Source organism: Antedon bifida, chromosome 1 (genome assembly GCF_963402885.1).
Source record: "Antedon bifida chromosome 1, ecAntBifi1.1, whole genome shotgun sequence".
NCBI lineage: Eukaryota > Metazoa > Echinodermata > Crinoidea > Comatulida > Antedonidae > Antedon > Antedon bifida.
This window is the reverse complement of record NC_136226.1, coordinates 32865154-32883712: the sequence shown is the minus strand read 5'-3', so window position 1 is coordinate 32883712 and position 18559 is coordinate 32865154. Positions and strand designations below refer to the sequence as shown.

The 18559-nt window shown below is 33.5% G+C and overlaps 2 protein-coding genes across 3 annotated transcripts; one reads left to right on the top strand and one right to left on the bottom strand.

The window, feature by feature from the left end:
• Window positions 1–6773: 6773 nt before the first annotated feature.
• Window positions 6774–11669, bottom strand: LOC144858926 (uncharacterized). Its single transcript, XM_078715078.1, has 7 exons — window positions 11439–11669; window positions 10234–10327; window positions 9372–9572; window positions 8958–9076; window positions 8749–8816; window positions 8436–8510; window positions 6774–8003 (listed from the first exon to the last, which is right to left on the bottom strand). Exons 1-7 carry the CDS (start codon window positions 11445–11447, stop codon window positions 7724–7726), a joined length of 846 nt encoding a protein of 281 aa, XP_078571204.1. The 5' UTR covers window positions 11448–11669; the 3' UTR covers window positions 6774–7723.
• Window positions 11670–12592: 923 nt separating this feature from the next.
• Window positions 12593–17884, top strand: LOC144858910 (synaptotagmin-5-like). 2 transcript variants are annotated; one of them, XM_078715061.1, is made up of 5 exons: window positions 12593–12705; window positions 14363–14421; window positions 14682–14814; window positions 15050–15183; window positions 15552–17884. In XM_078715061.1, exons 2-5 carry the CDS (start codon window positions 14410–14412, stop codon window positions 15735–15737), a joined length of 465 nt encoding a protein of 154 aa, XP_078571187.1. In that variant the 5' UTR covers window positions 12593–12705; window positions 14363–14409; the 3' UTR covers window positions 15738–17884. The 2 variants fall into 2 exon arrangements, with proteins under 2 accessions (XP_078571187.1, XP_078571193.1); XM_078715067.1 differs by lacking the exon at window positions 12593–12705 and adding an exon at window positions 12711–12756.
• The last annotated feature ends 675 nt before the right edge of the window (window positions 17885–18559 follow it).

Sequence of the window (18559 nt, the reverse complement as noted above, 5' to 3'; positions counted from 1 at the left end):
TTAAATATGTACAATATTCTGTAAAACTAGGTGTGACTTAATTTATACATTCAAAAATCATGCTGCCAAGATGATTATTTAATGATTTTAATGAAGTAATATGAGAACATTAATTTATTTTATTTTGTTAATATTAGGTGAATGTGCTTGTAATTTATATGAATGAATTTAACAAAAAAAATTGAATTTAAATTGTGAATATATTAATGTTTAATTATTACTGTTTTTTTATTCTGTGGTGACTGTTTACCTTGAGAGATGACCTTTTAATATTGTTTATATATATTTTATTCAAAAAATTGTGTTTTGGCTATTTTATATAATGATTTCGATCCAAGTCGGCCCTAGACCGTCTCGGCCAAAGTCAAGTCGGCCCCAAGTCAAGTCGGCCCCAAGTCAACTCGGCCCCAAGTCAACTCGGCCTCAAGTCAACTCGGCCTCAAGTCAACTCGGCCTCACGTCAACTCGGCCAAAAAATAATCGGTCAACTCGGCCCCGTTAAAGTATGGAACGCAAAAAGTGTAAAGGAAGGGGATTAATAAAATAATATTTCTTCACATTTTATTACCTATGAATAATTCTGACTTTTAATGAATATTAATATTTAGACAGTTTAGCAAAAAAAATAAGAATGATTTCACCAACTTTCCTTTATTTACGTTTAATAAAATTTCAAATTGCGAAAATTGTTCAAATTGCGCATAACAAACAATTGATTGATAAGCATTCATACTATTATTAATGATTACAATGAACATTTGGATAATAAATAGGAACAAATTGTAGGCCCAATAATGATGATGCACGTACGTGGGCGCGTATGTTCGTTCGTGCGTCAAAATTCAATAAACCTGTCCGATATGCGAGGACATTCATTAGGTGTAATAAGATTGTTTGGTTGAATCATTTGAGGTATAAAATAATGTTGACTCCATGGTTGAATCACGCGTAGATTTCTTCAGTGTATGCATTTGTTTAGGCGACAATATCTGAAACCAATTCGTAGCTGCGCCTTGTTGAACCCACAAATGTGAAAACGCCCACAAATGTGAAAACAACCACAAATGTGAAAACGTATCACCCACAAATGTGAAAACAACCACAAATGTGAAAACGCATCACCCACAAATGTGAAAACAACCACAAATGTAAAAACGCATCACCCACAAATGTGAAAACAGCGCCCACAAATGTGAAAAAAAGAGAGATCTTGTCACCCACAAATGTAAAAAAAAATCCAAATCAAATTTAGTGCTAGACCCAAACAATTTTGATCGAGTTAATGTTAATGAATATACATTGTATTGAGTTGTTTCAATAAATGTGTGTTCACGATACGTCTGTTAGGGTCGTCGTTAACGCGTTGGATTATTACAATTTACTGCTCGTGCGCGCGATATTTGCATGTTAACTCGTTGGTGGTTTAATGTACGTATAGTTCAAGACGATATTTGCTGCGCGCATGCACGATACTTCCTTCCAGATCAATAATGTAGGCCACTATGTAATTTCGTGTCATTTTTTTGTTAAAAGCAAAATTCCAGCTGATTTAGTGTCTTTAGGATGTAAAGTAATAAAAAAAATATGTTGCCATTTTTTTAAAAAAGCTTAAGGGTGTCAAATCCAAGATGGCCGCCAATACGTAAAATATCCAATAAATGTGCCATATTGGACAAAGTAACACCCATTATGAATAATATTTTAAGTTCATATGGGTTCTCTGCTATATAAGAATTATTATAAACCTATATTCATTAGTATTCTAACATTTTGAATTTCAAAATGGCCGCCATTTTAAAAAAAATGGGTTAAATTTCTTATTAAAACGTGTGTAAGTTAAATAAAATTAGATTGATATAGGCCTACACAAAACGATATGCTTATGACAACAACATGGTGATTAACACAAAATGTTGACCATCAGGAGGTCTATAGTACTGACAGTACACTTCTTCATATTAAAACATCTCATAAACTTCTTCAGTTAAATGACAACTAACTCTGCCAAAGGCCTTCAATGAAATATTTCTAATCTTGAATGCGATACAGTAAGTTAACCTTCCTTCGTTTTCTACTACTGTATCCATCAAACTTCCACAGACTGATCTGCGATCCCAACAAGCTTGTTCAGAAACAAATTGGCAAAAGTACTGCAATACCTCATTTCACCGTCAAATAATCTCTATAGGAGTCCTGTTTTACTTTGATAAGTTTGTCACCTGTATTCACCGTCATATATATTTTTTGCCATATTCGTCTTTTTCTTAGGATCCCATATAGACAGTTTGCCTTACAAGACTTTTACCAATGCCTCAAACATTTTCTGTCCAATTTCATCATGCCATGGCCAACAAACACCTTTGTGCGAATTGCAGCATTCTTTATTAATCGGGATATTATCTCTCTTTAAATGTTGGCTTTTAAACTCATCAACTAGATTTAATTTGCCAGCTCTGATGAAATCATTAATTTGTGTTGTTCCAATGATACCACACTCAATGAACCTGATCAATTGATGTAAATACAGCAAGTCCCACACATACATGTCCTCTCATAAACTCCAATATCTGTAATTTGTTTCAGTAATCTGTTGAAATTGATACAGCGAAAGTAACCGGTCGTAGTTCAGGTGGTCAGGAGCGAAGAAATATTTGATAAAAGCATGCATACTTTCCATGTGGTCAGATATCGTTTCTTGTGTCTCGGACATATATAGGGATATAGTTTAACCACATCTTAGATTTCGTTGACTCTCTGTATTCAAGTTAATATCTTTATGATCAGCCTCTTTTAAACACAATGATACTTCACTTAGAATCTCTTTCTCTGTCTGCATTTGTAGAAGCAAGTTGTAGAGAGAAACCAGAATTAGTCTGCTTCTGTCTTAGAGATGTTTTCAATTTAAGATATTTGTGTCACTGGTTGTATAGGTAATACAAGTTCAGTTTCAACAAAAGCACTGGCCTCAACACTATTTTCACAATGCTACATGTCCAAAAGCCATATAGTTCACCGGGTCGACATAATAATTGCTTCTTGATGTCATCTCTGTCCACCTCCACTCATCTCGGGCAAGAGTCATCATCGGGCATTCTTGTCTTTCTCTAGTACATGAGTTTTTATATCACAACCATGTGCACTCATCAAACCAGTGTATAATGGTGGTCTATCTGTAGGGGTTACATATCTAATGAAATCGGTTGAGATGAGAAGTAGGAGTTAATGCTGCCTATGAATAATTTTGCGAATGAGCTGTATCTGTATTTCCCTGAAGCTTCTGCCAAAACTTGTCAGGTTGAAAACTTACCAATCATACTAGTGACTATGGCCCTGAAGGTTCAGACATTGAATTACATACCAATAACGCATTTATTATTTAACATCATATTTATACAGGATTTCACAATAAGGTATAAATGCACTTGTTTTATATTGTGGTACTGTCTCCTGTCAAGTTTCAGTTTCATGAAAAGAAATGAGATCTGTAATTTAGAATCTATATATAAATTATGGTTAATTCTGACATAGGCGAGCACAATAGAAAAACTTTGGAACAAATCTCAGATGTACCGCGAAATGTAAAACAGTTTTCACTATTACAATAATAGTTCCATATTTCTATCTTAGGAATATATTATAAAGAGTTTTAAAACAAAATTTCTGATTTTATCGGCAGATTTTCAACTCAATTTCAATTGTACGCGGTCAAAGTAATTTCCGGGTTCATGATGAGTTCACAGGTTCACCTTGCAACTACCTGGTTTCAGTTAAGTTGGTCGTTAGTGGCTATAGCCATTTTAGTTTTTTGTTTATTTTCGGATCGGACCGCGCGTGTGAAGGTACAGTAGTTAAAAAATAAAATCCCGATAGCCAAGTTTTATTGAGTAAGCTGGCAGGAATAACTGTAGGCTATCTGTGTCCCATTAGGGCCCATATTGCAAGCCATTTAAAACATCTTCGTTAGTTTCAAAAGATGTTTAAATTAAATAATGTATTATGATGGTATTTTAATTTATTTGAATAAACGCCTACCCAATAAAATATCACTTTGAATAATAATCGCCTTCACCCACCTACCCAACTATCTAATAAACGCCCATCCACATTTATACCCACGATATTGTATATACTATTTGTAATAGAATTCATCACACTGTTAACTACAATTTACCAAGCATTTGTTATTATTTTTTACCACTTTTCATATCTATTAGAGGATTTTATTTGATTATAAATGTTACGATATTATTAAAACTAAAAAAATCCCTCGAATAAGCATCTCCCTCAAATGAACTCTGCCTCCCCCACCTCCGCCCTATAAGGGCCCTACCAAACAATAAACACTATACTTTAAAATGTTATTAATCATTTAAGACACTGTGAAACAGAGTAGGTTTAGTTTTTCGAATGTCAAGCATTTTCAATAATGGTAACCGACAGAAAACGTACAAGGAGGACGTCCTTCTAAAACCTTTTTACCCGAGTCATTATCATTGCGAGAACCATCGTTTACACTTCCTAGAGGGGAGCGAGCGAAGCGAGCTCACCCTCTAGTTAGACGTAATTGTTGTTGAATATTTGATATAAATTGGTAAGTTGTTCCATACTTTTGCAACTCCAACTTTGAACGATTATTTAATTTAAGAGTCATAGTGGGGTATTATATATCTGTTATATAGAGAACATTGACAACTTTAGACAGCCTTATATTTAGACAATCCTGTGAGAAGTGACAATTTTAGAACATTGTGTACAAACAACAATTTATGCACACATATTTAAAAAAAATTATTTAAAGAATTTAATTTTTAGTGGCGGCCATTTTGAAATCCAAGATGGCCGACAGATTATCGCTTTACATAGTTAAGATTGTATAATGGGTACAGTAATACCATCAAAACGGACTTGTTCCATATTCATATTGTATTATTGGTGATATTCTGATTTTTAATAGGGTTATTTGAATGTTGGCGGCCATCTTGAATTTGGTCCTTTAAATGTCTTTTGAAAAAATGGCAACATATTTTTTTTCATTCCTTATATTATCAAGATATGAAATAAAGTCAAAGTTTGCTTTTAACAAAAAATATACACGACATTCATATAAACGACATACCAGCCTACACTACAAGGCCATGTTATATCATTGTTGCTTGTAGTTGTGTAGTTGTTAACTGGTTGACTTACTATTATGTACCTATAGTTCCAAGTCGATGCAAAAAACATCGAACATGGTAATATTCCAACGCGTTAATGACGACCCTAACAGACGTATCGTGAACACACAATTATTGAAACAACTCAATACACATGATATAATGTATTAACTAGCACTAAATTTGATTTGATTTTTTTTTTACATTTGTGGGCGATGGTCGTTTTCACATTTGTGGGCGCTGTTTTATTACATTTGTGGGTGATGCGTTTTCACATTTGTGGTTGTTTTCACATTTGTGGGTGATGCGTTTTCACATTTGTGGTTGTTTTCACATTTGTGGGCGTTTTCACATTTGTGGGTTCAACACGCCTCCCTGCGCCTTTGGCAGCTATTTCGATATCTACAACTGTTACGTGTTTCCGCTGACCGGGGAATTCCCCTTTTTTTTAAACGCAAATCATGGACAAAAACGATATGTACGATCATTTTTTCTATGGCCAAATGGGGGAACGTAGACCTACGTCTTCGATTTACTAAAATGTGGTACTTGCACGTGTTTTTGTAACACGCGGGTACTTCTATTCATATCGGCAATGAGATCATTTTTTATATGAGTATTTTTCTTATTTCTTCATTTTTTTTAAAGCGTGGATAGTAATTTAATCATAAGAATATTAAGCACTTTTTGCGTTCCATACTTTATTGTGGCCGAGTTGACCGATTAGTTTTTGGCCGAGTTGACGTGAGGCCGAGTTGACTTGAGGCCGAGTTGACTTGAGGCCGAGTTGACTTGGGGCCGACTTGACGTGGGGCCGACTTGACTTTGGCCGAGACGGTTTGGGGCCGACTTGACCTGCACCCTTATATAATACATGCACTTTAAATTGTATATGTTCAGGAATATTTTGTTGGCGTATAATATTTTATAAAACTACCTATAGTGTGTGAAAACCATTTGATAATTGATAACGTTGTTTAAATATTGCTAAATAGATATTTCCCTGTGTCAATTTCTGTATTGATTTTCAAGTAATTTTGCCATTTGGAAGGATTTAACAACGTTTTCGTGAGAACAGGTGTTAATGTCGGCTAATGTCAATTATAATTTGCATTTCAAAGTTCAAATAATGTCAACACAACGATTCTCACTGTATGTTTATATACAGTACAAAATGAAAGCATAGCTTGTAGTGAATAGGCGGCTCCTGTATGTAAGGATTGAATTTCTGAAGATACATCCAATAAAAATGGTATTGTCTCAGATGATGGAGATGCAGGTAGAAGACGTCAAAGATAAACATAAAACACATGATTTTGATTTGAAAAAAAATTATTGTTTATAGAATTTAAATTAAGGGAGGGATGGGGGTGTGTTTCTCTTTCTACTCAGCACCTGCCAAAGATTATACGTTAACAAATTTCAGGCTTGATACTTGGTATAAATATTTCGCATGATTAGTAATGATATTGTGTACGAATAAAATGTTGATTTTAGGAATGGTTTGTGTTACGTAGTAGTATTTTATTGTACAAATGAAACATAAGTATCCATAATTTTACCAGTAGACTTTAATCAAACATTAAATTTACTTACATATTCACCATACAATAATAGCGATAATAATATTATCTACATTATTGAATATCTATCAATTTACAAACATATGACGTCATGCTAACTATTTCTGATTGCATTTCTGTCATTAACATTCAGTATGTCAGGTCACAGGAAGTAATACGTACACATTCATTCACGCAGGATTGTACTGTATTAGCTTCAATATAGTCTAGACAGCAGACTGAATAAAAGCGAATAATATCTACAGTATGTGCAGCTTGTTGTTCTTAGTAAATTAAAAATTAAAACATTTTTTGGCAAGATTGTGGTATGAGTTCAACAAAGCAAAGCACTTATTCATATTAATTAAAATGGACAGAACTTACAACAAAATGTACTTTCATCAAATAAACCTAACTTCAGTTACTACAGGGTATTCAGTTATTTAATACTTCTTTTAAACCAAATACTGTGAATTTCACGTGTGTTGACCATATGTGATATTAACCTTTAGAATTACAAATGTATAATATTAATATAGGAAGCATTAACAATTATATATTTTATGTAGTATATAGGAATATTACTTAAATAACGTACATCATTGCATTGTAATAGATGATTGCTCTGTACCGGTAGTGTGGTTGATTATAATGAGTTAGAATATTAATAGATTCTCTACAAAATAGGCAGTATCCCCAATGTTTACTTTTAGAAAAAAATCGTTTGTAAAAATTAAATAATTGAATGTTATGGCAGTATATTATAAAAAACAAACTAGCACGAAGCACTATGGAGTTATTTTGGTGATCTAAAGCTTTGTCTACACTATCAAACTTGTTTGACAAAAAAATGTGATGTTGCCCAAATATGGTAGTGATATGTCCAAATATGGTAGTGGTATGATGTCATCGTGTCCACATATAGGCCTATTGGCAAATCACATTTTTTTGTCACATAAAGTTGATAGTGTAGACAGATCTTTAGAGACTCTTCTTTAGTATACATTACAAAGCTTCTGTTTTAAAATGCTGAGCTTCCTCAACGCTATCATCTGCTTCATTCCTTTCATCTTCTTTTACACCAAAACAACACAAGCATTTTCTGATACAAGTACGGCAACGAGATTCTTTTTTCTTAACAACATTTATTTCGTTGTTTTGATTTTTAAGTAGATGTAATTCTTTCTCTCTGCTGATAATGTTATCACAAATACTCATGATTTCATCATACGTGTCTTGTGTTATAATTCCATTGTCATCTTTCCAATCAATTTGTAACTCAAGCCTAAATAATTAATAATAAATTATGTAATTCCTCAAATAAATGTTCTTGTTACCTATAGTAAAGTATGAATTTGAATTATAGGCCTACTGAAATAGATTCAATATCGGAAACAGGTATGTCAGGGGCGGTCGCGGGACTATTTTAAGGCGGTTGCCCAAAGAGTCCATGATTAATTTATAATCATGAATTTTACATTTCCGGCTCAAATACTCAGTGTCTACAGCCGGATTCTTTGGGCAACCCCCTTAAAATAGTCCAGCGACCGCCCCTGAATATAATAAATAAAAAATTTTATGACTCTGTTTCTTAACATTTCTAATAAACTGTATGCCATTCATCAATGAATTCGAAAATTGCACAGATATGAAAACCAAGCCTATCATTACACACACAAACCATGGAGGTAATGTATAACTCCATGCACTAACGTACCTCCAGTGAGAAATAGCATCCATTCCCTCAAGAACTTCCTTTTCCATGTCATCAATTTCGATATTAGTATATTTGCTTCAAATAGAAATTAAAATATATGATTTTAAAGTATTCCGGTTGGTAATGTAGGCCTATATTAGTATAGGGCCTACGGTGGTATATTATTTGGTGTACGTTTTATTTACCGAATAACCAGTACAATTACGTCTATAAGTAATTCTGACCAATGTATGAGTACCTATATCAATGGATTAAGAATGGATTAATCCATGCTATATCTTATATACTGTATTTTAATGATCAGCATACGTACCTTATAGATCTTTTCATCGTCGTGTATTTTTCCCAAGTTTCGTTCCATTTTTCTATTTGTTCCTTTATCTAAAATGTAAACATAAATTGTGAAATACTTACTGCATAATAATAACAGAAAACGAATCAGTTTGCTGCTGAGTATAGTAATTACTTACTGCATAATAATAACAGAAAACGAATCAGTTTGCTGCTGAGTATAGTAATTACCTTCGTTACAGTTTCTTCTAAATTTTGTTCTTGTGTCTTACGTGTATATTCGTCGTTTACTTCCAAAATGCATTTCCCACACGCATCTATTCGTTTCTGCTGCTGTTCCTCTGATAAGTCTGAAACAAAATTATAGCCATTTAATTTGAATGCTTGTGGATTCGAAAAGCAACGTTATGTTTTATTAACTTTTTTATTGTTTGAAGCTAGACCTGATAACCATCTCAGAAAACAATTCAATATAGTTTTAGAAGTAAAATGTTTCGATCATTTTCAGAAGCCATCACCCTGTGGCCTTTTCTAGATTTAAAGCGTCGTTTTTTATTCTGTAAAAGTATAGCAGTTATTTATATCTATCATCATTTCATTATGTATATATCCAGTTAGATTCAAAGTAAAGTTATATTAACATACTGAATATATAATGAGGAATCTCGTTCACACATTCTTTGCAAAACACCTTTCCACACAACAAACATCTGAATTTATCAACGGCGTTTTTTTGATGAAGTTTTTTTTTAAAACCTTGAATCACTCGGTTTTTAAATGTCTTTGAACAATCGGTGCAATTCGTAACGTTGGATTTCTTTTCCCATGATGAACGAACTGTCAATTCTGAAATGAATTGAAATGGAAAATGAATGTGGGTAGGATGATATATGACACAATGATAGATACTGAATAATGACTGAATGAATGAAAAATGACGTGAAAATAATGAATGATAAAAGTCACACACCAGACTGGCTTAAACTTTAAACTTTAAAATGCGTCAAGATCTATTAGATATTCATCTAGTATTTAACTTAAATATGATAACAAAATTACAAAACATTATATAAAATTATAAATAAAAATAACAAAAAAAAACAAATTTGCGATGTAAACGGTCATGCATTGTCATGAATGTATACATAGTTCTATCTGCTTAGACATAATTGTTACTATTATTATTAATTGTAATTGTATAAGTATTTAAATTTGTATCCGTTTTGGTCGACAGGACCACAATGCAAAACAATATATCTCTACTTGATTGTGTATAATCCTGTATAAATATGTTGTTAAATAAATAAATAAATAAATGATCAGAGTGTTTTAAACGCAAGGCATTTGAATGTTGATCGTTGTGTCTGAACACACCTTGGCTTAATTAACGTCACAGATTACCGTACGCCTTGCGTAGATAACGCTACCTTAACGCCGTGAGTCTGAACATACATTGGCTTATAAATATATTAATTATATTAATTATATAGATAATGTGAAAGATCACCTTTTATCTTCTTGGGATCATTTTCACTTTCGTAAATAGTTCGTAGTTGATAAGCAGCGTCCAGAACCAAATACTCATTCTTCGGCGCTTTATTCTGTAACAAAAATAATTGCTGGTATCTATAAGCTTTTGAAAAGGGCCTAATGGGCATCATTTCATTTCAGAACGTTTATTTCTCTTTTCTTTTCTATGTACAGAGTTTGTGATAAAACAAATTATAAATAAGAGCGGAGAAACCCAAAAAGCTTTTGAAGGGCTGCCAAAAATAGAAAATAAGGTACAATTTAATTTTGTTTTAAACCCGAAGTAAACAAAATGAAACCGATTGAAAATATCAATGAAGTTTGAATTAATATTATTTAGGATGCCTTTTTAGCTTTATGTACTTAGTTTCAGATATGAAATCCTTCTGAAAAATAGTCCAATGTCTGAATATATTTATGATTCTACATGTGTTGTTACACAAAAAACTCCGATTTTTTATCACAAAAAAAATGTTTAGCATCCGAAGATAGAAATATGGTCAATACAATAAAAAACAACCAATTAACCTATTATCTTTAGTAATTTGAAATATTATTATTATTATTATTATTATTCATTGTGCATGTATTATCGAGCAACACACAATACGTTCGGTTTGTATCATCGACATCATCATTTTATCATCCAATTGAAGCGTTCAGTGGGAACAGTACCTTCGTATGATAATGAGGACGAGTCGACATAATAATGATGTAACATGCTGTAAAACCCTTTAAAAATAATGGATTATATACCATCACTGCATAATAGTAATATAGTGATATAGAAATATAGGTTGTAAATGATACTGTAATTTAATTAATGTATTCACATGACGTGTCTACAAATGATTTATGGGGTCACCATATCGAATGTGTATGCCTACTACAGATTTTATGCTGTACGTTTGCTATGTCGAGCTATACGCTGCAACATTAGCATCATACATATTAATGCTTCTGTGAAATCTAAAACCTTTCACCTATAAGTATTATATTCAAACACCATATTGCAAAATGCAGTTTAATAATGCCAAAGTGATTACGAAAAGGGCGTGTATGTTTATTTATTCTTTCTAAGGGTCTCATTGTTGTGGGTGTGTCTTAAACTCGTGTACGAGGGCGAGACTGATCACAAATAATAATATGGTAATAACTCATCTCTAGAACATTGCTACTTACCGGTACCATATCAGCACTGTCGTATTCAAAGTATCTCAGCTGTGATGATCCAATGTTTACACAGACTATAAGACCCACAACATTATGCTCCGCTCTTCCTCATAATACTGTATTCTATCGAATTTTCCAGTTCGTTTCGTCTGCAGTGGTCAATCACGCACGCCTGCATTAATTATTTTTAGCTTCATTGGAAAATCCTGCGACATAAAGAATCACATATTTTGAAATATCTTACGATTGGTATCCGGGAACCATCGAACATGATGAATCAAATCTTAGAAATTCATTAGAGGATTCCCCTATACGAACCTATACTTCACTTACGGTTGTGCTTTCACCGCAAATTGCCACACATTATGCTTTATTGAGAAATCAAGAAATAGGTGTTGGAAGTAGGGCCTATACTATATTTCTAATAAACAATTAAAAATAACAATAGTTGATCACCTAATTATTGATTAGCTTAATTGCTATCCAACACGTTTAATGTACTGTAAGTGTCATATGGTGTACGTCACCTCGAGTGGTACGTACGTTAACTTCTCCGCCACATTAGGCCTCCGTTCACACACAGATCTACACATTGATTGGTATTATCAGACGAGTAACGTCTTCGAGTAAAAGGTGTGCAGCTACATGCCTGCATGTCCGGCATTATTAAGGGTCTTTCACACCTGTTCCGGCACGGTTCCGGTCCGGCGAATCGAACATTAATGTTTCGTTTTCATATCGATTGACGCATAGACGCGTGAAAACGAATCATTAACGTTCGATTGGATTTTCCGGTGCCGGACCGGATCCGTGCCGGAAAAGGTGTGAAAGACACTTTATGGTGAATTAATGAAAACATATTTATTTTTTAGATTCTAACTTTTTTTCTGTCGAAGGCAACTCGTGGACAAACACCATATAGGCCTATACAGTTCAATATTGGCCGAAAGTGATTTTTAAAAAAAACATTACATTTCCCGACGTTCTTTAAATGTAATTAACATTTTTATTAATTAAATCATGACTCCAATTAAAATATCATTATTTAAATCTAAATCATTCCTCCATTAACCGTGGACACTAGCCTAATAATGCTTAAAAGGATGGCGCTATTTTAATTTGTTGGTTTTTAAACAAAATATCCCTACAGTTTCTATTGTTCACTTCTTTTGTTAACATTCCTCCCTCGGTTGAATGCCTCCAACAATCAAACGAAACAGACATGGAGTTTCAACCTGGACGTATTCAACTCAGTGTAGATCACGTCTAAAAACAAGTAAGAGTGTTCTTTAAATGTGCTTGTATAAGTTAATGTGAGGACGGGAAGGTTAGTACGCTTTTAACAGTAGGCCCCATGTCACATAAGTCCAAATAATTATGTGACGCAACAGAAAGTTCTACCAACTGGTGGTTCGGGAACCGTTGTATACCTACACGGCACTGTGAAGCCTATAACCTTAAATCTGAATGTAAACAGACGTATTATACTTCTATTAGGCCTACTGTTGGTAATTGTTATTCGTGTTGCAAGTATTTGTATTGTCAATAAAAAGAATATTTGTATTGTGATATTCTTTATGCCATAATAATTCAGATTTTAACATTGTTGATTTTAAAGAGCGGAGCAGAACATCGCGGAAGCAATGTGATGGATTCACTGGCTGGGGTAGTAAATTGAATAATATTAAATTCAGTTTATCGTGGGATAGTCCGGTACATAGTTAATCCTACCATTTTAAAATATATTGAATTTGACACCACTTCTATGTAGCATCGGTTCGTCATTTGTTATCGATTAATAATATTGATTATTGAATCTACCTTTTATCACAGAATTAATACTATAAGCATATATCTGCTCAGTGATTGGATTGTTAAACCAGTGCTTTGATAATTTTGTAATTTTTATCAAAGAAATCTCAGTGACGGATCCAGGACTATTGTGAAATTATAAAGTAGACTTCAGTACTATTCAACACAAATTACCATACAATACAAAGTTATTAAACGAAATACAATAATACTTTGAATAGAATAGCAGTGCTTGAGTTATAGTACGCCAGATTACGACGTGCATTCTGTTATATTATAATTATGGTCAATGACACATTCCACTTTTCTAAAGAACATAAGACTGGGATATCATTCTTATTTTTAATTTAATTAAAGTATTATTAGTACGCCATTGTATGAGTACACCGAGGATAAAAAAGTACACGGTAATAATTTAACATTATAAACTGAATCTAAGTATATTCATTAATGGCCCCACAATATACACTTAAGATCCAAGTGTGTATATGTGTTTTGTATTAAATAGGTTTAGTGCCTACTTTTTTCTCGTTGTTTCTTGTTTAAAAACGAGATAAGATCTGAATAGAGGAAAGGTAAATTTAGAGAGTAGTAGGACTAGCATTATGCAATAAAGTAAACTAATAGTAGGCCTATGCTTCCTCCGAAAGACGTTCTATAAGTCTACAGCATCGGTGCCGAACAAAATATTTTCGTGGGACTATACCTATGTAGGTAGTTTGTAGCTTCTTGTTTATTTTATGGCTTCACTATCCAACGACAAAAGCAGTGTTTATTTTCACCCTGTGCTGAACAGTCCAATTGTTGTCATGTAAATACTGCAGTTACGTGACGAAATATGGCGACTGGTTTTAATACTCTATTGTGTTGACGTTATGTTACTTGCTGGTACAGTACCGGTATAAAATAAGTATGACGTCAGTGTTATTGTCAGTGATGTATATAGTAATCGTAGCCACAACATCAGAGCATGGAGCTAAAATTCTTAAACCTCCGGAATATCATATTCTTCTGCCAGTGAGATATTCAGGTAAAATACGGCACGCGAGCCTCATTAAAAATAATTCAGTCATGAATTATGATAATTTTTGTATTATATAAATATTAATCTGTTTTTTCAGGAAAAACATCTGGTTAAAAATTGATTCATAAATTGGTTATTGTGAGGATGGCAAAGAAGGTAGGTTTACATTATTGACATTCGGATTAAAGAATAGTGAAAAATATAATAAGCAATACTATTTCCTTTTCTGAACAAACAGAAGATATATAATTTGATTTTAAAATTTGTGTTATTATTGGGGATAGCTGATATGACACGTTATTTGGTTACGTTTAAATACCGTATTGTTCGTAAAAAGAGATATTCACTATGCGTTGGCAGTAGAATGGTCATTCTTACTGTACGTGAACAAATAAACAACAATGTTTGTCTTGTAGAAGAAAACACTTGCACCCCCGAGTTATGGAGAGGTGTGTTTCTCTCTTCGTTACGTCATCCCGGAAAGAAAACTATCGGTGCACATCGTTGAAGCGAAAGACTTGAAGGCAATGGACAAGAGCGGATTATCAGGTAACGTATAGAACGTATTGGACGGTTACGTATTATAGAACGGTTACGTATTATATAGAACGGTTACGTATTATATAGAACGGTAACGTATTATAGAACGGTAACGTATTATAGAACGGTAAACGCATAAAACGGTAACGTATAGAACGGTAACGCATTAGGAAATACGTCTCAATAATGATCAATAAATAACTTCAAATGCCTGACAGTCAACTTACTATTTTGTTTGTTTCAGATCCATACGTCAAAGTTACTTTAATAGCTTTCCAAAAATCGTTAGCTAAGAAGAAAACGAGGGTGATAAAGGAAACGCTAAACCCATTCTTTAACAAAACACTCGTATTCGATGTACCATTTGACAAAATCAACGTAAGTTATGATAATACATTCTAATAATGTAATTCATTACGTAGAAGACGGAGAAACAACATTAAACATTCATGTATCTTGTTTGTCTTGTGTGGGTTCTCCCACTTTTATTATGATACTCTGTTATGTGTACATTTATATTTCAATTTTTCATTTTTTCTCACATTTGTATGTTATCGTGTTAAAAGTAGTTACAATAAATAAATAACAAGGGGTTATCCGCCAAGTGCGGATAACCAATAAATATATGCTTACACTATGTATATACATAATATGATCGATTTCGATATCATAAACCACATTTGCCTTCATTTACTTTTTGTGAAAAAAATACAATTAATTAAAACAATTACACCTAATCTCTGTAGGAGCTAACTATGGTAGTTGCAGTAACGGAGTGGAATAAATTAAAGAATAAACCAATAGGAGAAGTTGTGTTGAATCATGACGTCACAGGGAGTGGACGTGAGCATTGGAAAGACATGTTTGCGCATCCTCAGAAGCCGGTTGTCATGTGGCACAAATTATCAGCGCCAGATATGAGCAAATCATGATCAACACCAACTCGTCATGGGAGAGGATGTTAGTGCAGAGTACAGCTTGGTTCCCACTATGACGCAACGCAAGAACGTAAGCGCAACGCAAGCGAGTTGTCCAATCACAACGCGATGGATCATCGAACTGTCGATTGCCATTGGTCAACTCGCTTGCGTTGCGTTTACGTCCTTGCGTTGCGTCATAGTGGGAACCAAGCTTAAAGCGAAAGTTGTTTTAGAATTTAGAATACTTTTCGAGCTACCATCTGGATTTCAAAAACTGGAGGCGGAATTGTCGGGTTTTTAAAAATGGAAATTCGCATTTTGTAGACCTATATTAATTTTGTTATTTCTTTTAAAAGTCAACGTTGACCACATAGTTTTGAAAATAAGAATAGTAAATGGATAAGTGGATAATGATTATAGTTTAATAATAGTTTAGCATTGCTTACTTATTTATCGTATTATCCAAAGTTGTGCAATAGTAGCACCACTTATTTTAAGTTTGTTTTGAAATCATATTTTAAGTGTAATCTAATTGTAGTTAAGATTAAATAATATACAACAAGAATTTTAGAAAATTAATGAGTCGAAATCTAACGGTATGTCAAGTAATGAATATCGATTCATGTTACTAATGTTAACCATTTATTATAGTTTTTATACAAGTATTCAAATTATTTTTATGACTTTTCGAAGTTAATGTAAATAGTTTGAAGGATGTGCGGTAATGTATTGATATTTATCGATTCTCGTGAATATAGAGAAAAAGAAAGAGTCTGTTCCAATTATTCAGTGTCCAATGTCCGACAAATAAAAGAAGCATTTTTTTCTTTGTATAATCAAGCAGGCAACTAAACAATGATGGTTATACGGTAGGCTTATATCGAAAGGCATATTCATATTATGTGTCTACTGAAATAGGATGTACAATATTGCCTTTCTTAAAGAATCGTACAACAGTTGTGTAATATTTATTAAAGAGGCGCTTTACAGTTTTATTTCTGTAAGCAATAAGGAACGGTGCAATGTTAGCTGTCATTAAAGGCATCATTGTAAAGAATGAAACAACCCAAGGAGGTACGTCACCAGGGCCTGAGTAAAATATCAATACATGAATCATGATGAAAAATGGTAACCAGCAAGCAACAAAAGAGGCACAGAGATAAATTAGCAACATTGTACGCTTTCGTCCATCTTCATAATCTATCGAATCATTACTAGATGTCTCTGAACATTGTGTGTAGCGAGCTCTCATATTGGCCAACCTCTTGGCTTTAACGTTTGCAATGTGGATCGTATGGAAATCTAACACGAATATCAAGATTATCGTTGGTAATATTAAAACATAGAGCCTGGTTAGTGTAAGTGGTTTATTGCGAACTAGCCACGACGGGTAGCAGTTACAATGTGTGTCGTATGGTTTAAGTATAGATAGATCACCAATAGGCTCGAATCTTTGACATGGCGTCCAGTCTATCGTAGGTAGTGACGTCGCAATGGCACTTAAGATCCAAGATGTTGTAATCAAACTAAGAAAGCGCTTAGAAGACATCCTTGCTTGGTAAACAAATGGACGAAATATAGCGTGATGTCTGGCAGTAGTGTATGCAAGAGTACTGAACAGAAAACTTGTGAATCCAAAATCGATGGATATCGAAAACAAGTAACAAGTTGTTTCGGAACGAGTGCACCAATTTACCCACATCAGCCAGGCGATAAAAGGCTGCGAAACAACAGAAATAAACATAGCAGGAATGGTTAGATTCACGAGAAAGTAGTAGGCCACATTGTGTAAATCCTCACTTTGTATAACAGCACAAACAACAAATAAATTGCAGAGTAGTGTGATGAGACACCAGACTGACATAAGTGTAAGAATACATATGAGAGCAACGTGTTGTACAACGTTCTCATGGTAGGTTTTGAAGTCACCAATACAGCTACCAAAGAAACCCAATGTTGGGTTTATTGATAAATTCATTATTACCGCATCATCGGTATTTTGTTTTTGTTTTTTAATCCTCCCTAGAATTTACTCTTCACTTTTCAAACTGTCCTATTTATCACATTCAGACTGTAATTACACATATATTAAAGTATAACATTTAAAACACGACGTGGTGTCTTGGTGTAGTAATATAGTCAACTGAAACACGACCTGGTGCATTGATGTAGTATCTTCAACTGGTTCTAAACACGCATTAAGCGATGTAAACTTTGTCCCTACATCGCTGATAATGCGCACCGACGATGTTTGTTTGGTATTAGGGCAATTAAACAGATTGCTGATCAAAATAGTGTTTGTTTATCTCTCGTAATCTAAAACTGAAAGTGTCGATAATTTCATGAGAATACATCTATCTTAAGTATCAACACTTAGAATATTAATGATTAATATAACTCCATAATTGTAACTCTATTATCGAGATGAAAGCGCTTAAACTGTTGAACATTTCTAAGTAATTGAGCGGCTTTCTAGGTTTGATGTAGATGATGGGTCGCAAAATGGACCACAGCTGTTACGTTGTCTGTCTTTATTGCGTTATAATTGCGACATTTTCTTTTGCTAATTGTTACCGTTGTTATAAACGAAAAAAATAAATATATATACGGGAAGATGAATAAGTATGAACTAATTAATAATCATAAAATCATTTTGTTAATGATTATTCTTAAAACTGTCAATTGGGTGAAAGCTTTAACCTGTATTCCATTAGTCTAAAACGCCGATTGTATAAATTGTGTCTGGAAGTGTGGATGTTTTGATGTGTAAATGTATCATCCAACACACTCCAACCATGATGTTCATCTCACGGAAACATCAATTCAAAGTCGAC